The sequence below is a fragment of the Myotis brandtii genome, unplaced genomic scaffold (assembly GCF_000412655.1).
Source record: "Myotis brandtii unplaced genomic scaffold, ASM41265v1 scaffold48, whole genome shotgun sequence".
Lineage (NCBI taxonomy): Eukaryota > Metazoa > Chordata > Mammalia > Chiroptera > Vespertilionidae > Myotis > Myotis brandtii.
In genome coordinates, this window is record NW_005368341.1 from 9,087,692 (window position 1) to 9,114,518 (window position 26,827).

The 26,827-nt window shown below is 35.4% G+C and overlaps 1 protein-coding gene across 1 annotated transcript in view; it reads right to left on the reverse strand.

Annotated features, from left to right (window-relative positions):
- Positions 1-26,827, reverse strand: part of ZNF804B (zinc finger protein 804B) — a 396,812-nt gene that overhangs the window by 75,302 nt on the left and 294,683 nt on the right. Inside the window, exon 2 of the mRNA XM_005876119.2 lies at positions 6,842-6,985. Within this exon, the coding sequence (XP_005876181.1) occupies positions 6,842-6,985 (144 nt within the window). The remainder of the gene's footprint in view (positions 1-6,841; positions 6,986-26,827) is intronic.

Sequence of the window (26,827 nt, forward strand, 5' to 3'; positions counted from 1 at the left end):
GTTGGAGTCTGCAGTCACTGAAGCAAGGAAGCCTCATGTTCGCTTCCAGCTGCCTGGCTGCCGGCCGCCATCTTGGTTGACAGTTAATTTGCATAAGGATATGCTGATTAGCCAATGGGAAGGGTAGCGGTCGTACGCTAATTACCATGTTTCTCTTTTATTAGTGTAGATAGTATCCCATTGTGTGGTTGTACCAAAGTTTTTTAATCCACTCATTGGCTGATGGGCACTTAGGCTGTTTCCAAATCTTAGCTATTGTAATTTGTGCTGCTATGAACATAGGGGTGCATATATCCTTTCTGATTGGTGTTTCTGGTTTCTTAGGATATATTCCTAGAAGTGGGATTACTGGGTCAAATGGGAGTTCCATTTTTAACTTTTTGAGGAAACTCCATACTGTCTTCCATAGTGGATGCCATAGTTTGCATTCCCACCAGCAGTGCACTAGGGTTCCTTTTTCTCCACATCTTCGCCAGCACTTGTCGTTTGTTGATTTGTTGATGATAGTCATTCTGACAGGTGTGAGATGGTATCTCATTGTTGTTTTGATTTGCATTTTTTGGATGATTAATGACTTTGAGCATGTTTTCATATGTCTCTTGGCCTTCTGTATGTCCATTTTTGAAAAGTGTCTATTTAGATCCTTTGCCCATCTTTTTATTGTATCGCTTATCTTCCTTTTGTTAAGTTGTATGAGTTCCCTGTAAATTTTGGAGATTAAACCCTTATCGGAAATATCATTGGCAAATATGTTCTCCCATGCAGCGGGCTTTCTTATTGTTTTGTTGATGGTTTCTTTTGCTGTGCAGAAGCTTTTTATTTTGATGTAGTCACATTTGTTTATTTTCTCCTTAGTCTCCATTGCCCTAGGAGCTGTGTTTGTAAAGATATAGCTACGACATATGTCTGCTATTTTGTGCAGCTAACAGTCTTGAGAAAGGGGTTATGACTTGTAGGTCATCTCACAAGGAATTACTTGCTACTGACATGTTAGCCATATTAATCATTACAGTGTTGTCTCTATCCAAGTTATTAACATTAGAATATCTATTCAAATTGCTTTAGTATTAATGCCCAGCAGTTACCAGGAATTATATGAACTTCAAGGTGATAGCTAAAACAATTGAATTATTTCCAAAAACCTAAGTTAAACATGGAATGGGGTTGTCAAAGCTAAAAATTCATCTTCCCCTTATTTAAGAATAAAAAAAAAATCAGCTGGCTGCTGATAAGCTATCTTTCTCTACAAACAATACATAAGAAAAATATTTTAAATTTTTTATCAAATTATTTAAAAATATTAAATGTCTAATGGAATTAATTAGAGGTACAATCTCAGACTGTTTTACTTCAGTCTTTAAAATTAAGTATCACATTATCTCATTCAATGAACAAAATAAACTGAAGAACAAAATAGATCCAGAGACATAGAATCATGGAACAGACTGTGGAATCTCAGAGGAAAGGTAGGGGAGGGTGGGTGGGTGGGTGGTAAGAGATCAACCAAGAAACTTGTATGCATATATGCATAATCCATCATAACCCATGGACACAGACAATAGGGTGGTGAAGGCCTGGGGTAGGGGGTTGGATGTTGTGGAGGCTGGCTAAAAGAGGTCAATGGGGGGGAGAGGGGACATATGTAATACTTTCAACAATAAAGATTTTAAAAATTAATTAATTAATTAAATATTGACTTATTTTTATCAATTATAATAAATCTATGAAAAATGTAATCTTTATAATAAAATATTATTACATGAGACAAAATTTTTAAAGGCTTTAGAAATAACTTATTTAACTGAAGGATCCTGAGTAATTACAAATTTGGGAAGGAAAGTAGAAAGAAAAATTCAGAATGCATTGTTTCTAGTTCTAAACTGTTCTATTAATGAACAACAGAATTAACTCCATGTGATTTTGGATTCACTTTTGAGTATACCAGAGAGACCATATTGTTGGAAGTTCAACAGAAGAGGCCAGATATTTTGTCTGAATCCACATGGAAAATAAAATTAAGGAAACTGTTCACATTATTCAGGCCAAAAATACTCTTGGCCAATCTCTGCTATCATAATTATAATAATCATCACAATCAAGAAGAGCTCTTACTGAAGCAAGAACCCGATAGATATATTTAGCTTTGGAATTTGAAAAACAAAAGACTTTTTCATGTTTGACTTCAGTGCATATTTTCTTCTTCTGTACAGAAAATTTCCCTTTTAAATGAAACTGATTTCATTTAAAAGGGAAATTGTACACTCAGCTCCACTTAAAATTCAGGTAATTTTCAAAATATTTAGTGCCCAAATAAATCTTTAGACAGAAATATTTCAATACTATCCAAGGAAGCACTATTACCAAGTCTACAACAAATTTAATTATTTCAATATCTTCCAAAGTGGGCAGCATGTACAAAAATCAGCACAACATTAATAAGTTTTGATCAAAGGAACTTTGGAAAATACTGCTAAATCAGCTTACCATGAGATCTCAGATCTTTTAATATCTAGATATGTTACCAACCTATGCATTAAATATACAGAAGCATATGTTGAAATACAGCCACAAGATGGGAGGGCAACCCAGGCAGAGGGAGAATTATGAGCCAAGATGAGCAGGTGGGAAAGCATAAGGCATCTTTTGGGAAATTCTGGAGTTGCAGGAGATAAATCTGGACATGGAAGCAAGAATCAGACTGTGTTCTGACTCCTTAAAAACTCAATCACTACCCATTGAAGATTTCCAAGTAGGGGAGTGATCATATAAATAGGGTCATTTGGGAAGATTACTGTGGCCATAAATAAAAAGGTTGGTTTGGAGCAAAAGAAATACTGGAAGCAGGAAATCCAGTCAGAAGGCCCATGCAAATGTTCAAGAATGAGATTAAATAGAAATGATAAAAGAGAATGCAAAATAAATAATGAAAGCAAGACCTATTGCAAAATAAGAATGAGAGGAATGAGAAGCAGTTTCAAAGTTATCTTAAAGAGCTCACCAAGAAACTGATGGTGACTTTAGTGGCCACAGTGAATCTTTTGCAGTTTCTATCTAAATGGATCATGCTTTCTAACGGCCCCCAAGGCTTGGTTATAGGTTTCCTACCATATAGGGCCTATCATTCTTGATGACATGGTTAACTTCTATTTATTCTTTAAGAAGTCCAGTTCACTTGTCATCTCTTCTTTTTAAAATCACTTTTGTATGCTCTCTTAGTATCCTAGGTATACAATATCTAGGACAGGAAAATCAACATATTTTAAAGATATATTAACATGTATGTCTCTCCTCAGTTAGATTATGGGCTCCCTAAATTTATGGAGCAAATTTGTCCATGTTATAGACATCAAAATTGGAAAGAAAGAAGTAAAACTGTCATTGTTGGCAGAAGACATGATACTGTATAAAGAGTATCCTAAAGTCTACACACACACACACACACACACACACACACACACATACACACACACACAAATCACTATGGGAATTTAGAGAAATAAGTGATTAAGGAAGAGCTCATGGGATAGCAATATTGTTTATTTTGTTTTTAATTTTTGTTGAATGTATCGGGGTCACATTGGTTAATAAAATTGTCTAGGTGTTAAGTATATAATTCTATAATACATCATCTGTATTTTGTATTATGTGTTCACCTCCCCAAATCAAGTCTCCTTCTGCCACCATTTACCTTCTTCTTCCTCACGCCACCACTTTGACCTTTTGGTGTTGAACTCCTGGGGTTCTGGGTGGCCAGGAGCTTGTCCAATATAAAATAACTTCAAAGGCAGTCACTTACTGGCAAGATAATTTCTGACTTTGGGATAAGGCATCAATGGAACCAATCCAGATAAAGGATTCTCATTGTCCAGGCCTCCTTGTTGTACAACCAAAGACTGACAGCTGGTGTTCAATCTTTTCCCTTTAAGGCTCATGGGTTAGCAGCTTTATAGATAAGGGCAATACTGATCATAAACCCGGCTGCATTTACACAAACTGTAGAGTTAGCCTATTCCCTCCTGCCTTAATCCTGGTACTTACTTCTCTCCCTTACTGATAAATATCCTATGTGGCATTTTTGTGTTTTTTTTTTGTTGTTGTTTTTTTTTTTTTACAGAATAGGGAACTTTCATCTGCATTAAACACCTGGTCAGGAAAATATCCTTTTCATCAATGATTTTCTTAATTCATTGGGAACTCATCAGCTTCCTCTTGATTGGCAGAAGCTGATATTCTTGTTATCTTGACATTTTAAAAGCCAAGCCTCTTTCTAAAATTATCAAACCATTGTTTGCTGACATAAAGTTCTCCAGATTTAGAACCTTTAACCTTCCTTTTGCTTTAAGTTGTCATATAATAACTTTGTTGTTTTTTTTTCTAATCATATTTGAGTCTATACATATGCTTTGCTTATAGCAATCCTGCACCCACATCAAAACTGAATTTTTAATATGAGATAAAAAGGTATTTTGCAAAAAGTGCAAGGTCACACCTGCTGGCATAGTTGCTGTGATGGCTTAATAAATTTTCCTTTTTTACAGTGGTCCTTATGCTGGGTTCATTGAAATGGTGGACAACAGTAGCTGCAGACCTCAACCTATGTTACATACCAAGCAATTAAAAATTTTATTGCAACATCAAGACTTTTCTCTGCTTCTTGGGAGTATTTTCAGAACCATTAGAGGCACTTTGCACAGGTCCTCTGGTGTTACTCAAGGTTTACAGCATTGCACTAAACATGATGAAAAATATGGGAGAACCGCAAGAGATCCCTTCTTACTATGTACACCATTTACTGGGGAGAACTACTCATGCAGAGATGACTAACGTCATAAGGCGATTTAAGCACATACTGGAGACACATGTGTCTACCACAATAGCATCAGGAGGTGGCTACAAAATTATTATACCAGTACACCGTATGTACTACAGTTATATTTATGAAGTTATGCTTTAATACTGTATCTTTTCATTTGTTTACATTCTCTTAACTATGAATTACTCCATGTATGGTCTATGTTTTGTGCATAAGTTTTGATAACTTTTAACTTTTTATAATAGATTTATACCTATTTTATGGTAGTAAATGATAAAATAGACAGGTATCTACATATATTTTATAGATTCATGACATATCTTTCTCTTAATTTTTCTGATATTTCTAGGCTACATGGGTCATTTGTAAGATTTTTTCAAATTGTTACAAATCTCCAAAGAATTCTCTAGTGTATTTATTTTTTTAAGCCTGCGTATAATTGGAACTGCTCAGTTCAAACTAATGTTGTTCAAGGGTCAACTGTTTATTAAAAGAAACTTAAAGACATGTCAATCCAAAGTGTAGATATTTTTGGATCCTCATTTCAACTGACCCAAATTCATATGTCATTCATGAGACAACCAAGAAAATAAGACCCTAACTGATATAAAAATATTACTGTTCATTTTTATATATGATAATGACTAGGTTGTTTAAGTATTATTATATATCTTGAAATACTTTCAGATGAAAAGATATGATGCCTAGAATTTGCTTCAAAATAGTGCCTGGTGGTTGGAGGTGAAGGAGGCTGAGTGGTGGTGGTAAAAATGAAAGAAAACTTATTATTATTGGAGTTGGATGGTAGCCACATAGTTTATTTTTATATGTTTGAAAATTTCCATTTATATTATTTTAAAATGCTTGTTCCTGGGTCATATCTCAGAGCTATTGAATTAGAGTATCTGAGAATCTAGGAATCTGGATTATTAACAAGCTCCAAAGTGATTGTTATGCACACTAAGATTTGGAAATCACAATTCTAAAATAATTTATCCCGTTGTTCTTGCTCTTTTCACTGAAATACAGTCAATTACATACACATGCCATATCTTTAAAGACAGAAACGATCTTCCATCTCCCAAGGCCATACATTTGATATGCACTCAATAAGTATTAGTGATCTTAGCCTAGTTATTTATTGTTGTTCACTGTGAATAAATATTTTATGTCTAGATTATACAAAACTTACATATTCCAATATCTGGTCCATTTGATATCAGGAGTGTGCACCTTCTCACAACTGTTAGCAATAAACCTTTGGCCATGTGGACTTTCTTTCTTAATGGTCCTATTTAACACTCCTAATTCATAAATGCCAATATTCCCATACCTCATGCAGCAAAGATAAAATCAAACAGGATGGAGACAATAGCTGCCTCTTTCACCGACAGATTAAAACAGAGAATATTAGCAGCCATATATAGGATCTACACTACTGCACACACTCAGGTGTGCACACACACATACACACGCACTAAGAAAAAGAAAATGTTTCCATCTGTTATTGACACTCAGCTTTGCCTGAGTTTTTGGTTCTTTGCAATGATTCATTTATAAAACAACCTTTTTGACTCTTCTAATAGAGTATTCTTGGGAAAATGTAACCTTTTCTTCAGAATGTCCACCCCCCCAAAGACTACTATTCTGTAAACCTACACCTTGGAACTCCTGAAAGAATATAACAGATTCTGTCGCATGCTGCCTAGTGTTGTAGTTCTATCACTAGCTAGGTGCTTTTGAATATGACATTATTATATTGGGTTCTGGTTTCCTCCTAAACATAATTCTAGAATAAATGTCAGTCTACTTTAGATCATCTCTAAGTTCACCTGTGGTTTTATGCTACTTCTAGGAAAACATATTTCACTAATATTTAAACAGAAAACACAACGTTTCAGAAAAAAGAAAGATATAAAATGGTTTCACCTCAGCTTCTTAGACAATAATAAACAAGGTCAAATGGGTACATTCTGTTCTGAAGGAATAAATCCAGGAATATGAAGGATTTCTCTCACTCTTCCTTACCTGCTTATGAGCATGATCATAAGAATTAATATGATTATCAAATTCCTGGTGTTTGTGATACTGCTTGTCACATAATTCACAGTAAAAGTTTGCCTTTACATCCTCCAGGGCCTTTGTTGTGGACTTCTCCTTTTCTGGAAAATCCTAAAAAGAAAAAAGAAAAAGCGTTGGTTATATTTCTCTCTAATAACATAACCAGATATCATATTATTCAAGTTGGTGTTTTATTCTACTGTGACTGACATACTATAGTTAGGCTCATTGTCGTTTGGAAATTCATGGCAATGGAGAAGTAACTTTCAGTTCAGCTTTATCCCTAAGTTATCAATAAACATATAATGAACTAGCCCAAAGGAGCCCTCAGCTGAATCCTGGTCATTACTCATCCCCTTCTTGCCACCTGTTTCCAGCTCATGCTTCTGCTGACTCACCTACCTGGAATAATCAGCACCGTTTCTTCCACCTACTCAGTGACCCCTCTCAAACACTACAAGGCCTCTCTGCTACAATCTTTTATTGGGATATTAATTACATTGTGTTATATCATTCCCTCATGTGTCATGTATTTTAGCCTCACTGTTGGGACTTGCTGTTCTCACTGTACATACTGCTTTTCCGACCTTGCTAAAGTAATGAGCGTGTACTCCTTTCCCGATACCCAGCTCTTTGCCCCCCTGGGGAGCCTCTCCATGACTTTTCCAGGAGAAAGTCTCCATTATGGTACTTATTACCAAACACATCTCTGATCATTCCCACTCGTCTCCTTCACAGACATTTCTTTTCTACATATTACCCCTTACATTTTTGTGTGGCACACCATTTCATCTTTAGCCCTTGGTGACCTCCATTCTCACTATAGCTACAGCCTTATTTGTCCATAATCTCTAACTCAAGCCTAAGCTTCTTCCACAAGCCTTAGTTCCTGACAGACATCACTAATGGGTTTAGCACATTTTTAAGACTCTTACTCTTACAATGTTGACTATGCTTTATTGCAAACAGAGCTTTGACCACATCATCCCCCTGCTTAAAATCCTTTTTAATTTTCTCATTGCTTATAAAATAATAGTGATGGATATTTATTGAGCATAAACTATGCACCAGGTATCAGGCTAAGTATGTGAATTATCACATTTATTCCTCACAAAAACCCTATAAAATAAGTTTTATCTAAATCTACACTTTATAGATGACTCAGCTGGTGAGACGGTTTGCAGCCGGGAAGGGCAGAGCTCCCCTGGAAAGGTTAAAAACCAGGGATCTGGGCAGGAAAGTTTGCCAGACCTGAGCCCCCAGAGGGTCGGAGGGAGACCGCATGGCAGGCAGCCGCGTCTCTTGGGACAGACACAGCCCCTGACCGGGGAAAGGAATTCCTCGGGTTTGCTGGCGCCGGGAGATTTGAGATTTGGATTTTGTGACTGCGGAAAACTGTGACTAAAGGTGGCATCCTGAGGAACTGACCAGACCATGCAGTGCCCATAAGAGAGGAACGTTTCCCAGATCATGCAGTGCTGGTAAGAGAGGAGCGTTTCCCAGACCGGTAAGAGGGAGCGTTTCCGCGGCCAGCCGGCGTTTGTTTACTTGTTTTCACTGAACCCTGCTCATAGGACAGTTCGGATACAGACACTCACCTGTGCTGAAGAGAGGGCGAAGGTGCGGACGAGTGGAATCTGGGGAGAGGCTGAGGAGAGAGGGGGAGCCGGGGGAGGTGGCAGCGAATCCAGTGCTGAGACACCCCTGGGCCCAGGACTGGGGCAGCCATTCTCTCCAGAGGGTGGAATTCCTCCCCCCAGCCCCCCAGGCAAGGAGCACAGCCACACCCAGATTCCACCCTGTATGAGATAAAGGATTAAAATAAGCTAATTAGTCCCTGGGAGTTACCAGGGTCTGGCCTATAGAGGCATATGTAATATCCTTTGTAATGCTTTAAGAAATAAAAAAAAAAAAAATAAATCTACACTTTATAGATGCATCAACCAACACTTAGAGATTACACACTGGTGATCACTAGTAAGTAAGTAGGGAGAGGAATTTGAATTAAAATAGTCTATCCTTATTTCCCATGGTATAAATAGCTGAGCTTTACCATCTCCCTTTAAGGCCAATCCCCTTATTATACCACACAAGCTCCTTCCTGTATCATTAGTGTTAAATTGTTTCAATTTATGCTCCCATATTACCCTTTTTAATTAATTCAATGACTAGACATACCATATAATAGCAAATGATCTGTTTTCATGCCTATTGCTCCCATAAATCCTTTGATGGCAGGAACTGTTTTATTCATTATTGTGTCCACAATGTGAACATATTGTCTAGCCCAGAATAGATGCTTATTTAATATGCATTATGTAAATTAATGGATAATGGTGGCTTACATATTTATGTCTCATACCATTCTGCAAGTTCTCTATTATCCCCTTCCATACAGGAATGTCTGACCCATAGAGGAAACAAAAAAAACCAAAAAGTATAAAAAATGGATGACCAAAATAAAGGATGGGTTTTAGCTTTGTTTCTCCACAATGACTAACCCTCTACAAAAAGAAATCAGGCCATGAACCTAAATCATAGGCGCATCACTGGCCAGACAAGAAAGCAAGCACAAAAATTTAGGCAGTTTCTCATAGGGTTGGGTGAAGTGATGGAGAAATTAATTGTGACATGGGAAAATAATAATTCAAGTCCAAATATAAGAGGCGAACACATATAGTAAAGAGCAGGAAGGACATGTATGCCATTAATAAACAACAAAGCTAGATCAAATATTTGGATTGCCTATGTAAAACCGTCAAAGAATAAATTTGGTTAAATTTTAGCTAATGGAGGTGGGGGATAAAAGCTACTGGACAGGATGTATCCACTGATAAAACTGACTCTAATTTCAGGATTAAAACCCAGTTACTCAAAGAACCAGGACAATAGCCTGCTAAGTGTAGTCACTGTTGAGAATTGAGGCAGGATTGTAGCATTGAAGTAGAGCTAAATATCTTGATGTTGTAGGCTTAGAACCAAGGGAAAACATTATTTCTCACAAGGGTTTTTTAAATGCCCTTTCTTAGTATAATTTCAAGGACTGGATTGGAATGAGGAACTACTTTGGTTTACCCATAGTTCTTAGTTTATTACAACAGCCTTAGAAAACTGCCAGTGTACCTTAGATATTAAGCAACTCTACCTCAGCGCTTAAACATGCCTCAGCTTTATTAACAGGGTGTGGGGCAGGAGTCAGAACTGAGAATTGAATCTGTGATTAAAGTGGATTTTCCTATTATTAATCCTATTATGTAGAGGATTTTATGACAATAGCTCAATGGCCAGGAGTGAGGCTTCTTCAGTTACTCTTGGTATCTTCATCTAAACATCTTTTATTTCTAAAACAAACTTTAATTATGAAATTACATGCCTTTCAATGGAAAAATGTTATAATTATAAGAGAGTTATACCAATATTTAGTTGTATACCATCTCATCTGAATGTTCACATTTTGCAAAGTAATCAGACTAAATTACATCCCTCATTTCTTGCTTAATTTTTCTTGGCAGGAATAAGAACATTCCCAGGGCATATCCCATTTCCCTTATGAAGAGAGCAAGAGTGCACAGGTGGGGAACAAATGCCATTAGCAAAACATAGAGTTAACAATCTAGTGTATCTGTCTAAACCAGAAGAGCATAAAGCCAACAGCACTGGGGATAAGAAATGGGGAAGCTGGGACCTGTGGGTAGAAATATCAGGCAGCAGAGAATACATGCCAAGAGTTGGGTAGGGTTAGAGGAATCAAATTGGAAAATAAATAAATGATTCCTTAGAAATCTTTGTCAAAACTTGAAAACTAAGGCCCATGATACTCAGTATGAGGTAGGCATGAAATCAACTCTCTATGGAGATTAGCTCAATTGAATCAGCTCTAAGTAACAGAAGGCTGGAGGGTAAGGTCGCAGTAGAAGAGGTATCATATAGTCTAAGCTATCATTTAGCAAAAAGGGAAAATGATGTTAGTAATAACATGACATAGAAAATCAGGTCAATGGTAAAGCAGGCCATGCTTTCCATTGTATGATGCTGCCTCATCCTCCCAACCATTCATCTATCCATTTAACCATACATTCATCCAACTAACCAGTAAGCAGTCATACATTCAAGAATCTCTTGTTGAGCAATTTCTGAATATCAATTTCTTTCTGGGTCTTTACCTCGGAATTTAAAGTCTAGCATTGGATAATTACATGTAAAGAGGTAAGCACTGTAAATTGTGATAGAGTGATAACTTTGTTACTATAGAGTTTACCTAGTTCATACTAGTCAAGAATACTTGTGTTTTTTTTTTTATATTCCACAAAAAAAAAACCCACAGCTGAACAAAAAAAACCCAAAAAACTCATAGAGGCAAACAACAGATCATTGGTTATGATAAGGGAAGTGGGGTTGGGGGGGAGGGACAAAATGAGTAAAGGTAGTCAATTGTGTGGTGATAGCTGGAAACTAGATCTAGTTGGTGAGTTAGATGTAGTGTAACACACATATGTCAAATTATAATGTTTCACACCTGAAACTTATATAATGTTACAAGCCAGTGTTACCACAAAAATAAAACAAAATAAAATAATTTAAAATTACTGGAAGAAAAATTAATGTGTTTCCCCCTCTCTGTTTCTTTTATTCATAGCATCAGATACAGTTAAGCACTCAGAATTTCTTGCCTTTTTATTTAATAACAGGATACTTTTACTGGTCAAATAAAATTGAAGGCAAATGAAGGTGAAATTTGCTTTCTTAAGTAATTACATAATCTTTAAATATATTTAGAGATATGGAATAAATATAAAAGGAGTAAAAATATCAGTAAATTTAAAAATAAGAAAAAAATCAATGATTCACAATAATACAGCAGACATACAAAATATTATCATCATTGATTTGCTCATTTGAAAATTATTCAAATTTTTCTTCTCACATTTTGCCTATGAAGAGGAGGAATCTTAACAGAAAAAATAGCATTTATAACATAAAACTTCTTATTAATCATCCTCAATGATTCATTAAAAGGTTGAAAATGAATTATAAATTGAACATGACTGTTATTTTAATAAGTCATTTAAAAACATTAGGTATTACCAGTGGGCCTTTTATGTTGCGCTTCAGTAAGAATTCTGTAGTCGTTAATTACTTTTCATAATTAATATTTTGAGTGCAAGGAGAGAAAATGTACTTTTTCACACCAAGAATTTTACATTCATGCACACAAGAGGTGCATCTGTAAAGTGTCAAGTATTCTGACTAGATTAACATGTTTATTTAGAAATAGATGTTTACTATCAAATTATTTTTATTATTGTAATGATAAACACTTATATCAACAGAGCTCTCATTATAATACAGAAATCAGCCAAGCATTTCATACATCTTAACTCCCTTAATCTTCCCACTAACCTTATGATGCATTATTTATTATTATCCCATATAAAGATATAGAAGACAAGGTACCAACAGATTTGGAAACACGATTGATGTTGAAGAGCAGAGACTGGACTGAGACTCAGATCTGCCTGACTTCAGAGGTATTAATCACCATGCTCACAGCTGCCCCAATTACTTAGGCTTTACCCAGACACCACATAATTCTGAGCTGCCTCTGCTAACTTTTATGTAGAGTTAGGATGATACAGAACCCCGATTCCCAGAGAATGGTAGAGGAATAATTATAATTATAAAAATCTACAAAGCTCTTGGAGCTGAGAGATGTGCACTAGGAAAATACAAGGTAGTAGTCTTGTTTCTACTGGTTGTGACTATGTGCCCTGATTCTTAAAAAGGAAGAGAGAAAATCAATTGCTGTTCTTCATATCTCCTTGATGGTAATACCAGCTCAGAGCTTTGAGGATTGAATTCATATTCTTTGCCTGAAAATTCACATTTGACCTTTCACTGTTATGTGTAAGAGATTGCTTTAAGAATTCTAATGTTCTCTAACCTGTTCTATTACATTGGCTCCAAATAAAATCCTGCCTGAGCGAGAGCATTTCCCCTCATCTCCATTGATCAAGTGGCTGTGGCTGAATAGGAGAACTCTTTTGGTCTCCATTGTTTTCCTATTATCTCTAGAAGAGATTAGGAAAGGAAAAACTCTTTTTAGAAGGTTTTATTCATTTATTCATTTTATTTTTGTGATAGGAAAAAAAAATCAGTCTTTGAAGACTACATAGCCCAAATAACAGCCTTTATCATATAGAAGTTTTAAACTCTCAAGGTTTCAGTTACCTCAGTATGAATTTCGGGAAATAATGAGTAGCTTGCAGGTTTGTTGTGAGTATAAAATGAGATCATAGTAAAAAGCAGCATACGTGTGTGTGTGTGTGTGATACTAGAAAATTATTTAAACTAATGTCATTCTCCCATGAGTCTACAATGCAACTGTCATTTTCAAATGAAAACTTGAGCAAGTGAGAGGGGCCCTTATCATCTTCGGCCACCATCTCATATAAAAGCAAAATCCCTGTAAGTAAAGTTCAGATTTGGTTTACATCATTAGGATTTTCAGATGTTTTTGTCACAATTTTTTTTAACTTTTAGACTAGAAATTCTATACATAGTCAATAGAGCATCTTAGGTGTGTAATTAATGTTAATATTACTAATATTGATTTCCCTAAAAATATGGCTTCTTTTATTGAAAGAAGGATTTTTGCATTCTATAGCATCTAGCAGGATACTTGTTATTTAGAAGAAACTTAATAGATATTTGTTGAATAAATAACATTAATGAATAAAAAAGCAGAGAATGCCTTTCCCACCACATAAAAGATAGCTTGGCCTACCCTGGCAGTGTTAAGACATATCATGGAGCTGTTAGATTTTTAGAACAATCTTTTTGTTTTAAACAAAAATGTATCTTCTGAAGTCTAGCGAGTTTCTTGAAAAATCTTAAAATAATGGAGGGTGGCAGCTGCACACAGATTTACAATCAGAATAGAGTTTTTTGTTTTACAATACTCTTACTATTTTACCATCATCTTCCTTACAATTCATTGACAATCAAGTTTGGTTTCCTGGACTTGGAATAAGCCATGACCAAAGTTAGGCCTTTGTACCAATGGCTAGGTAGGTGTGATGTCAGCACTCCCTGGAGTTGAAAAGGAGCTTTCCCCCTCTTATTAATGATCCATACAAGTTGTCCAGGTGAGAAGATAAATACAACCACATTCAATATGTGAACTTGTCTCTGGGTGGAATTCTTTGGAGACAGCTCAGCATCATTTCTAATTTGAAAAGAATAACAAATGAATGGCAAGATTCCAAAATGATGATTGCATTTCTGTTCATGAAGCAATTAAATATTTAAAATTTGCTTGTATATCTGCTTATGCCAAAATGATGATTGCATTTCTGTTCATGAAGCAACAATTAAATATTTAAAATTTGCTTGTATATCTGCTTATTTTGGAGAAGTTTTCTATTTGGCTTCATTGGAACAGAGATTATTTTTGAAAATACATGCATTTCCATTAGAACCACTTTTGTCATCATTCTATGCCACCAAATTTAGCTTCCTCAGCATAAATTAATATACAGCTCTTCTACCATAAAAACACTTTAGAAAGTATAGAAGGCAGTCCCAGGTGCATGCTAAGATAATCACAGCAGTAGCTATCGTAATATTGCTTAATTATGCTTGTTTGCCACAAAAGAAAATAGGGGAAGTTATAATTTCCATATTGCTTATTGATCAGATATACATGCTGCATTGCACAAGTTTATAAAGGTCATGGATTCATTTTCAGAGTTCTTCTTTAACAAACAATGAAACAGTAAAAAATATACATAAACAGATGAACTTTGCTGGACACAATTTAGTATTAGCCCATTTCTCATAGAGAACATCCCAGCCCTCACCAGTAAAACAAGACAATATCCTTGAGCAAGGCTTGAAAATCTATGTAAATTGTCCCAGGGTCAGGGAAATGGTTGAATTAAATTGTAGTCCTTGGCCTAGAGTTCATGCCCAGCATATACCCATTAATGAAAGCAGGAATCAATAAATGCAATGAGTGAAGGAATGAGTACATTTGAAATCTAACTTTTTGCTTGGATATTTATTCCATTGAAGGGGAGGTAATCGGAAAGCCTCGAATCTGTATGTACAACTATACATACATATAACTGTACAACTCAAAGCATGAACCTTTATGTAAACTACAGACTTCAGCTAATAATAGCATATCAAAATGTTAATAATAAGGGAAGCTATGTACAAGAATTGGGAAGAATACATGGAACTTCTGTATTTCCTGTCTAATTTTTCTATAAACCTAAAAGTGCTCTTAAAATAGTCTATTATTTAGAAAGTAAAAGTTTCAACTAAATCACATTTTAATAGTTCTACCTTTGTTGAACTTGAAGAAAAACAATGTATGGTATGAGACTAATTTTACCGATGTTATGTAATGCTCACATATTTGCAATCACTAGATCCACTGAAAATTGAAGGGTAAAATCTCTATATTTGAAAGAAAGATTTTGAAATGTGTCTATTGTGTGGGATGTAAAACATGATTAAAAGTGGGTTCTTTCTCCTGACTGATAATTCTGTCTCATTTATAAAGGTAGTAATTACCAGCCCATCAATTCATCTCACAGATATGTGTAGCTGTAATGAATATAGATGTGTTGCATTCATCTAAATTGAATACATTTAAATGAATACATCCATTGTGCATTAGACAAGAAGTACTTTCATTTAGCCATTATTCTTGCTGTAACTATTTATTGTAAAAATTCAATTAATAATATCTGACATTTCATTTTCTAATGTAAGAGAAATCAATGAAAAATGTCAGGTAACTAGGTTTTCTAGAAAGTTGTTATTGACATCTACTCAATTACAAATCTTTTTTTTTAATTCAGCATTTGTAACAGCTATCTAGGGGAGAAATGGACAGGAAGAGATGCTGGACTAAACATTGCTCACTTTGCTTCGTAATTGACCACAAGTATTGTGCCTTCATATATTCAAGTGATTGTCAGGTAAATTCTCATTCTTCAGCCTTCTCAGATAGTCCTGGTATTAGTCTGTATAGTTCAAGAATCATGTTTACATTCTTCATGTGCTAAGACAGGTCTGGAGACTCCTGAAGTGATGTGTTAAAATACCATAAATCCAATGGCTTTGCTATTGAAGCAGGAGAAGCAAAGCAGATAGATGCCAGAATTCTGAGGGAATTTGCTCTCTTCTCCTAAATGTCTGTATCGTGTCTGGTGAAAAGTCTGCTACATTTGGTTCACTTGTTCTATAACCAGAGATGTTTAAAAAGTGATTGTGCTCACAAAGGCACTTCATTACTTCAAACCAGCTGTTGCTCCAGGCTTCTATCTGTTGAAATTCTAACAGGTAATTTACTTTCAAATTTAAAGAAAACCAGCAATTGTAAAAAAAAAAATAAGCTTACAGAAACACTGTGTCCCAAGTCTTGAGATATTAACTTCAAGCTGGGGAATGTGTCAAAGTAAGGCACATCTATTAAAATGGTGGTTTACTTTGAGAGAAAGGGATTCACAAATGCTATAAGTTAGAGTATGTTCATTTCAAAATCATGAAATGATGTAAGGAAAGCTTAGCTCAATTGTCATATAATGTTCAAGAATCATTTGTTACTTATATTTTGCCTATTTTTATTCTCACACAACTTTGCAAAACTTTTGTAACTTCAGAAAGCATATAAAAGGAAGTCTGTATATCAGTTTTATGTATACATACTTGATTTTTGAAAACAAATTAAAAATACTTGTCAGTCACCCTGGCCACTGTGACTCAATTGATTAGAGTGTCATCCCAAACATAGAAAGGCTGCAAGTTTGATTCACAATCAGGGCACATGCCTACCTTGTGGGTTCCTCTCTCTCAATAAAATAAGCATGTCCTCACAAAAAACAAACAAACAAACACCTTGTCATTTGAAGTCAGAAAGCCTGATTAGCTGGAAACAACTGCTAAAATAAATATGTTTCATAATCATAGTATCAATAGTGCATGCACCTAGATTGTGGGCAGCAGTCTACAGTTGAAACATATATTCACAGCTGCTTAAGCAGTTAAAAAATCCTTATATATTGTTAACACTAATACCAACTCAAGCTATATAGCTGTGCTCTAATTGTGTGTGTGTGTGTGTAACTAGTCTGGAAAGAGAGTCAGCTACAATCAAACAGAAGTTGTGTGTCCATTGCAAAAGAAGTAGAATAGAAAGTTAGAATCATGGTACAAGCATGTCATTAGAAGGGACCCCAGAAATTCTTTGCCAAATTAAAATAAAAATGCAGTTCTTTAGTTTCCCAAGGTTGATGTAGGATAGGTAGCAAATCTGGGATGAGAACTCAAGTTATTGACTCCGACCTTTGGAACCATTGGCAGAACATTCATTCTATTTCCTCATTTTGGAAAGGAGTGTGATCTAAGAGTCTAGAATTTTGTGTCTCTGAAACTCAAGATGTATAAATGAATATTCAGAGACTTTAAGCTGATATATAGATATTCTTTCTTAAGCCATATCATCAACATATCTTTAACAACACAATTGCAAAGTATGTTCATACTCTTGGAATGCCAGAAATAGAAAAGTTTCCATTTTAAACCATCTTTTATAGGAGGAGACAGAATCACACTTCATAGAGGATTCCCTCTTCCTTTTATTCCCTTAAGCTTTTTTTAAAAGGCATTTAGAGCTTTATGAGTCCATAGACTGCGAGAATCCACAGCCAGTGTGGCTTTCGCGGGTTCAAAGACTTGGAGGGAGGGCTGATGCGCAAATGATACACAAGATGGAATATTAATTTTTATAATTACCGGGGGAACCGGAGAATAACTCAAATAAAGAGGTTGAGTCCTCCCTGTTGCTCCTTTCCCAGCTGCTTTTATTAGCTAGAACACACAATTGCCTTTAGGAATGCAAACAGACATATCAATTGTAATGTTTAGCAAACAGTAAGATTGCCAGGTCTTGGGGGAGTTTGCTTTAGGCCATGGAGTCAGCAGCAGGTAATAAAATGTAGATATTCACCCTGTGAATATCAAAAGGAGTCCTGGTCAGCCTTCTGCCAGACTCCTCACATTTATATCAATTACTGTTGATCTTGGTCTCCAGCAATAGACTGTTAGTTATAGGTAGTTATAGTGGATTGAGCACTGAATTTAGCCAGGACTACAGACTAGCTTTAGAAAGGAGCAAGCTACCTTCTTTTATGATATTAGAGGGATATCTGAGATGAAAAGGGTAAAAAGAAAAAGAATCCATACTTAAGATATTTCACTTACAAACAACTTTTTTATGCTTCCCTTGAAGGCATTTGGTGTAGGACAGGGATTTCGTTGTGTTATGAATGTTGGGACTATTCACTGTGTTACTATGCTGTGCAAGATAATATAACACACAATTCCTGCTCCCAAGAGACTCTCAGACTACCTACAGGGATCAAATTAATTCAAAAATTGAAAGTGACAAGAGAAAGGAATGTCTGATCATATGGTAGGGATTTAAAGTGCTGTGTGTATTCAGAGAAGGGAAATGGCCATGCTGCTCTGTAAAATGCCTAAGCAGAATATATCTATTAAAATAGAATTCTATAGTCTAAATTAGTAGTTTTAGATTTGACTTGTACATATAAAAATGAATGACACTTGAAGGGCTCTTTAATTCTTGAGTTTAAGAATGTGACATAAAGTACTGCTGAGAATGAATGAACCTACATTTAGTGATGAGAATAGTACAGATTATATTCGAAGTACAAAAAGCCATACAAATTTTAGAGAGGACATGATTCTTAGTCCCCATTTTATCTTCTATTACAGAAGGTATTTAAAAAAATCTTTATTATTGAAAGCATTTTACATATATCCCCCGTTCCCCCTCTCCACATTGACCCCTTCTAGCCCGTCCCCACCCCCCACCCCAGGCCTTCACCACACTATTGTCTGTGTCCATGAGTTATGTATATATGCATACAAGTTCCTCGGCTGATCTATTTCCACCCCCCACCTTCCCTCTGAGATTCGACCATCTGTTTCATGCTTCTATGTCTCTGGATCTATTTTATTCATCAGTTTATTTTGTTCATTAGATTCCACATATGAGTGAGATCATGTGATATTTGTCTTTCTCTGACTGGCTTATTTCCAGTAGCATAATATTCTCCAGGTCCCACCATGATGTCTGAAAGGATAAGATATCCTTCCTTTTTACTGCTGCATAGTATTCCCTGGTGTAAATGTACCACAGCTTTTCTTTTTCCCACCCATCTACTGATGGGCTGTTTCCAGATCTTAGCTATTATAAATTGTGCTGCTATGAACATAGAGGTGCATACACTCTTTCTGATTGGTGCTGGTGGGAATGCAGACTGGTGCAGCCATTATAGAAGGTATTATTTCTGACCAGTAGCTAAGGTTGGAATTATGGTCCTATATTGTTTCTCAGTATATTCTCTGTGATTTATTCCCAGGACATCTCTCTTGAGCTTTCTGCCTCTTGTGTCAGTGTCTTTTTACAAAGTCTGAGTTCTCCTTGAATGATCAAAGTACAATTGAATAATTTTAAAAATTGACATTCTCTGGGACTGACCAAAATCAGATCAGTGTTCCTCAATGGGAAACCATTTGTCATGGGATATTTTTTAGGAGTCCTCATTTTCATATAAAATTTAACATCCCAGCTAGAGATTTTAAAGACTAAAATAGGATTTCAAAGATTTGAAATAAATATTTATATTATTACTGTGTGGCTATTGCTGTGTTAGGTGCTATTGGAGATGTATAAGATGCAGAAGGTACTGTCCCTGTACAAAAAAAGAATGTGTAGTTAGCAAATGGAGATAGAACATGAGAAAAACAAAGGAATACTTTACATGTAATAAAGAATAAGAGCATTAAGGAGACACAGAGTTGGAAATCAGAATCTGAATCCCACCTCAACCACTTTCAAACTACACAGCCTTCAGTACATCTATTAATTTATGTAAGAGAATGATCATGTCTCTCTTGCAGGATGATTGTAATCCTATATAATAAAGAAATAATATGGTAATTAGACTGAATAGCAGAACAACAGACTCGATGACCTTCCTGTACGACCATCTGGATGACCTTTTGGATGAAGCCGGCTGTGAGGGGCTGCGAGGGCCAGCCGGGGCTACAAGGGCTGGCCAGGGCTGCAAGGGCCGAGCCTCTTGCACAAATTTCGTGCATTGGGCCACTAGTGATTAAATAAGCTCAAACATAAAAAGCACCTGACACAATTGTTTCAGGCACCACAAAGCAGTTATACTAGTAATAGCAAATGCAAAAACATGCATTAGATGTGAGTGTAATATACTGTGACAGTTACAGACAGACATTGGGCTGCTTAGAGGAGAAGTTTCTGGTTGGGAATGGAGACTTGGGGGAGAGTCATTGAGGACTGTACTGGAAAATGCTGGCTCCGATAGGGGAGGGGGAACCAAGCTTCCCATAGCTGACACCCAAGCACTGTAAGTAAATGAAGAATGGGCCCACAAAGTCCAATAAAAAGGATTTCTTCCCACAGGGAAGAGATGTAGTTAGCTGTACCAGCTTGAGTGATGTACAATGTGGATGACAAATTTTTCTTCCTTTGGGACTTGTCTTTGTGTTGCAAACTAAAGGGGGATATTCAATGCAGAAACAAGCAGAAGCCTCAGCCAGACACTTCATCATGCCCCTGTGAGGGCACTAGTGCCCTTTATTGCTGACTCTTTATTTCCAAACTCCCCATGGCACCATATTCCACATAAGTTACTTGTTAGAAATAATGTTCTGTGCATTAAACATACATTTCCTTTCTGTAAACAGGCTCCACTTTCCCTTGCAGATGGTGAGCTGAGCTGGCTTCTTGACCTGGCTTTTTGCCTCTGTGCCTTTTGGGTTCTGCCTTTCTTCTAATTTTTTAAAGTACTTTTTTTTTTTTTGCTATTAAACAAAAGCTTTAGATATTTTTTGTTAAATTGCTACTACTCTATAAAAATTATGATTTGAAAGTGTATCGATTTATAACATACAGGAATCTACTTCAGAGATTAACAACAGATAATGTTTACTCATTCTGCGATGGCATGTATTAACTTTTATTACATTTCTGTGAAAATATTCCTTAGGTGTCATGACAAATAATCTCACTTTATTTCTCATGTAGTATAAAACATGTGCTAATTTGCAATATTTTTTTCACCAACTGCTTTATGACTTGATTCTATAATGTCCTCATTAAAAGAAGAAAAATGTATTCTTACAAATGCTATTAATATAATAAGCACTGACTCATGGTGACTGCAAACCTGGAAGGTGGTTTGAAATTACTTTGTACATTATGCATGGTATTAGTAATAACGAAATGGCAAGAACAATTTTTATGGGCTCTAACTAAAGAGGCCATCTAGATCCACACTAATTACTTCTTCTATTTAGCAAGTAAAAGTTTTAAAATGACTTATGTATGTATGTATAAGTGTATGTGTGGTAGCATTCTCATAAAATATTCCCCTTTAACCTGTGTTCCTTAAATCAACTCATTAGTTGATCAAGCTAGTATTATAATTAAACTTGAAATTGTAAGGGTTTAATTATCTGTTGATGTTTCTCAATTCTTCCGTTGTCCATTTATGAAAATGTGGATGGTCTAAGGTCAGTGTTCTACTCATCAATCTTTAATAACCAGATGTGTATGTGGAAACACACCAATACGATGTCATTATTTTAAAAAAGATTTAGCTACATCTAAGAATTCAATTTGCTAATCAATTGAAAAACAATTTATTCAGACAGAAATGAAGTCATGTTTCTTCAATATTCAAAATTAAGACACTTTCTTGTGTCTCCATTTAACTAAATTAAATTTAGCTTCACGAAATCTATGCATAAATTGTCTATTATAATAAGAAGGGGGGAAATAAAAAAACCCATGTGTGTTCTTAAGAGCTAAATATGAATTCTAATGAGTAAATAAGTAACAAGTATATTAAGACCTAACATTCCTATTTCCTCATAAGTAAAATTTCAAAAACATTTACTAGTATTTCCCTTTTATCTTTTTTTTTTTTTAATCCTGATCTGAGGATATTTTTCCATTGATTTTGAGAGTGGAAGAGAGAGGAAAAGAAAGAAAAATATGGATGTGAGAGAAACACATTGATTGGTTGTCTTCTGTGTGTGCCCCAAACAGGGCCCAGGCCAGGGAGGTGCCTGCAACCTAGGTACTGCCCTTGACCAGAATCCAACTGGGACCCTTTTGTCCACAGGCCCATGCTCTATCCACTGAGCCAAGTCAACTAGGGCTCCCCTTTTATCTTAATGCATAAGTTACACAAAGGAGATAACTGAGAACATTCATATGCAAAATATGATTATAATCAGGTAGCTAAGGGGAGAAAAAAGAGAAAATAAATGGAAGAGCTATTATGCAGATATATTCTTTGGTAGAAAACAAATTTGCACACACACAAAAAAACTTATTAACAAATGGAAAACTTTACATACTGTGCTTTGTGTCTGCGTTTTACCCTCTTTTAAACCTTCTTCTCACTCAGCATAATTATTTTGAGCTTAATCCACCTTGGATGTCATTTGTTCATTTTTATTGTTGTGTGGTGTTCTATTGCATGGTGATTTCATAATTGTTTATGCATCTCCCTCTTGATGGGCATCTGGGTTCTTCCCAGTGGTACTCTGAACCAAGGGACAGGTGGGAGGGTGGGAGGAGTAGAAGGAACTTATTAATGGGCAGGCACTAAGAAACATATGACAGCGATAAATATGTGAAACTATCTTAATTGTAGTGGTGATTTTATGGATGTTTACATATGTCATAACTGATTATACTATACACACTAAATATGTCCAATGTTAACATATTAATCTTTAATCTTTCCAATTTATTTTATCCTAATAAGAATTTTTATTGTCTGACTGTTGGGAAAAGATCTGGGCAGATATTATCCCAACCATTACAGCAATAATATTTTCTTCCAGTATTTAATTATTTCCTCTTTATCCTATTCTAAAAAATTAACATTATTTTCATAATTTTGCATAAATATCAAGGTTGATTTTATTGCCAGATAAAGTTTTAATCACACATTTCCATTTCCTTGGGTAAGGTAAAACTTAATGTGGAAAATATGCTTGGTTGATACGCTCAGGTCTAAAACATCCAATTCAGATTACTCCCCCTGCCACTTAACTATATTTTTATTCTGGTTCCCTATAATGTCTTCAGGTAATTATTTCTCAATTTTCCCATGTATCCTTTGTGTCCTGGTAGTATATTATACCTTTATTTTATGGAGGTGGTGGAGAATTTTTAAGTTCATAATGCAAATACTACTGAATGTTAACCAAATAATAAAAAAGAGAGAGAGAGAGAGAGATTGCATGAGTCATTACAGGGAGCTTAACATATTACCGAAGTGATAACAAGAGGTTCAGTTGATGAGATAGTTCATTCATACCCTAAAGGCATAACCATAACAACTAATGAAATATTCAACATTTAGTCCAAAGCAAATTCAATAATTTGGTGGGCTATATTTTGCACTCTCAGTGTTTATGAAGCATTAACAACATTCAGGTGACAATTTTGTGTTATAAAAAGTAATTTATTTTGCTTTATGGCCACTTGGCAGTGGCTGCTGAACATCATTGCTAATCACAATGTATTACATACTTAAATTAACTGCTCACTTGCATATTTTATAGATTTGTAATAAATATTGAAAATTAAAATACTGATATTTATATTAAAATTTCCAAAACTTATTTTTTGAAATACATATGATAATTTGGTATGTAAAATGAATATTTTATGCAATTTTTCCTTATTTTGTTCTTGAAGACTGGTTCTATTTAGTTTGTTTTTTTATTAATTTTGTGTTTAGGAAACATCTATCTTACCTAAATTGGACATATAACTTAGAAGCACCATTTGTATGAAGAAAACGCCATAACTGGTGTGAGTCCTGTTTCGAGGCAGGAGGCCAGGGATACCTCAGGTCTGCACCTAGCTTCACTACCAGCTGGATGTGTGTGCCTTCCCTCACTCTCTTTTCCTGTCTTTCAAAGTGGTTTGACTTATTTAGCCAGTCAGGGAAAGACAGATATCACATGATCTCACTCATATGTGGAATCTAATGAGCAAAATAAACTGATGAATAAAATAGATCCAGAGACATAGAAGCATGGAAAAACAGACTGTGGAATTTCAAAAAGAAGGCAGAGGTGGGAGGGTGGGTGGGAAGAGATTAACCAAAGAACTTGTATGCATCACTGTACTAGTATAACCCTTGGACACAGACAATAGGGTGGTGAAGGCCTGGAGTCGGGGGTGGGGCAGAGGCAAGCTAGAAGGTTTCAATGGGGGAAAAAGGAGGACATATATAATACTTTCAACAATAAAGATTTAACAAAAGATTAAAATATATATTTAAAAAAGAGGGTTTGATTAAATAGACAAGTTTCTTTTAAACTCTAAGACTGCGACTTTCAGTTTTGTGTTTTGGGGACAGGATTCTTACATATTAAAGTGTATGCTTAAGGAGAAAAAGAGTTGGTACTAGAATAATTTTTTTTGAGAGAGAGAGAGAATACTGATGTGGAAAACATTGATCAACTGCCTCCTGCATGCCCCCTACTGGGGATCAAATCACAACCTGGGCATGAGCCCTGAGTGGGAATCAAACTGGTGACCTCTCAGTGCATGGGATGATGCTCTACCAACTGAACAACACTGGCCAGGGATGTAACAGAATATTCCTGACAAAAAATTATGAAAGTGAGAAAAGAGTTTGGGGGAGAAAAGGCTGAAGTTTTTTCAGGCTTACTGGTTTTCATAGTGATTTAGCCATTGATAGAATAGATGAATAGTCACTAACTTCTATAATCCTCTACCACCATAGACAAAGCCCAAAGCACAAGAAGACATTATACTAAAATAGAGGTCTGGTGCACGGATTCGTGCACAGGTAGGGTCCCTTGGCCTGGTTTGTGGGGATCGGGCCAAAACTGGCTCTCCGACATCCCCCGAGGGGTCCTGGATTGTGAGAGGGCACAGGCCAGGCCGAGGGACTCCACCAGTGCATGATCAGGGCCGGGGAGGAACCATGGGAAGGTTCCAAGGGTGTGTCCGGCCCATCTCACCCAGTCCCGATGGGCCGATCCCTATTGGTCAGAGTGTCTGCCCTCTGGTGGTCAGTGCACATCATAGTGACTGGTCAAATGGTCAAAGAATGGTCGGACACTTCGCATATTAAGCTTTTATTATATAGATGTCACCTATCACACATTCATAAGATATAATAACAAATATAAACCGTCTAAATATTTGTGCCAAAATAAAAGACATCTGTTTATACAATTATACTTTAAATGTGTGATACCCATTTATTTAGCCTCTTTTCTACCTTGTTTTTATTTGTTGTGAGTTCATTTATTTGGAGCTCCCTTAGTTCCTAGTCAGTTAAGATAAATGACTAAAAGAAATCAATGTACTGTTTTTATTGCTATACTTTCACATTTTCAATCCACTAGCCTGAAAGAATATGATGGATTGAAATTTGCAAGGTAGAAAATATTCCCTTTCAATGAAATGAGCTTCTATGTCATAAAACAAAAGGAAAATATTTTGAAATTGAGAAGGTCAATCTAACCACTAAAAGCTATAGTTGATTTGTTATTACTGTGGTGGTGAATGCAATGATTGGAAGAGATCTGGTTTGGATTTCAAACGTAGAGTCCCACACAGCAACATCCCAAGTCTATAATTAAGGATTAAGTAAATCTCCAAAAAAAATCAAAAGTCTGATATTTGAGCTTTTGCAAAAAAAAAGAAAAATGCTGAGAATAACTTTGAAATTACATTCCAGGGCAGTCATTAAGGTTGACGGATTTTATCAGAATCTTGATGAAAGGATTTAGATTAGAAAGGCAGGGTCTGGAGAAGTTGGTTTGTCCCTTGAGGTCCTTAGAATGATTGTTTCCTTGGAAATTATATTGCAAACTGTCATTATTTTCAAAGTAAGCAGAAGAAAAGTGATGTTCTCAGTTGCCAAAATATGTGTTTATAAATGCAACATAACTACTAAGCCATATTACTCAAGGCTCATGTAGGTGAACACATATATTGGTGTTTTTTTCTTAACATCTTTTTTAATTAAAAAGAGATTACTATGGGGGAAGTTATTTATTTCAAAATTAGATTGCTGGCATATGGCTAATGGGAACTATTTCTCAGATATGAACAAAGTTGTTTGCCCTTTTATTAACAGAAAAGAGTTGGGATAGGGATATAACCTTTAAAAGGAATACAAATAAAGGGAAAAATGAAGTCTGAAAGTGTTTATATTTTGGTGTTTGGTTTTATATATTTGGATATATAAATGAAATATCTTTATTTCTTTCTGTTTTATTTTTTTGCCCCTAGTTTTGGGGGTAGTTCTTATAAAATAGTAGCATACAAATTTTATTACATCAAACAAGCAAAGATTTTTTTCTAGATAATAATAAAAATGCTGTTACTTAGGGTGAGAAATTTTCTTTACAAATTTTATTAAATCAAACAAGCAAAGATTTTTTTCTAGATAAGAATAAAAATGCTGTTACTTAGGGTGAGAAATTTTCTTATGTACTCAAATCTAACTTTTACATAGAACAAAGTAAACTAGCTTTTAAAAAGTTCATCTATTTTTTATAGGAATTAGCTGTATTGTGTCTAATAATATTTCTAAAATAGTTCAATATTGTGACGGGGTTATTTGTTTTAGAAATACGTTAAGAAACACCAGAAATAAAAACTGGTGTTTTTATTACTTTTTATTTGTAAAATTATTTTATAACTATGTCAATGGACAATATATGCATATTCATATTGATTGTTAAACTTTCTTTTTTTTAAATATATTTTATTGATTTTTTACAGACAGGAAGGGAGAGGGATAG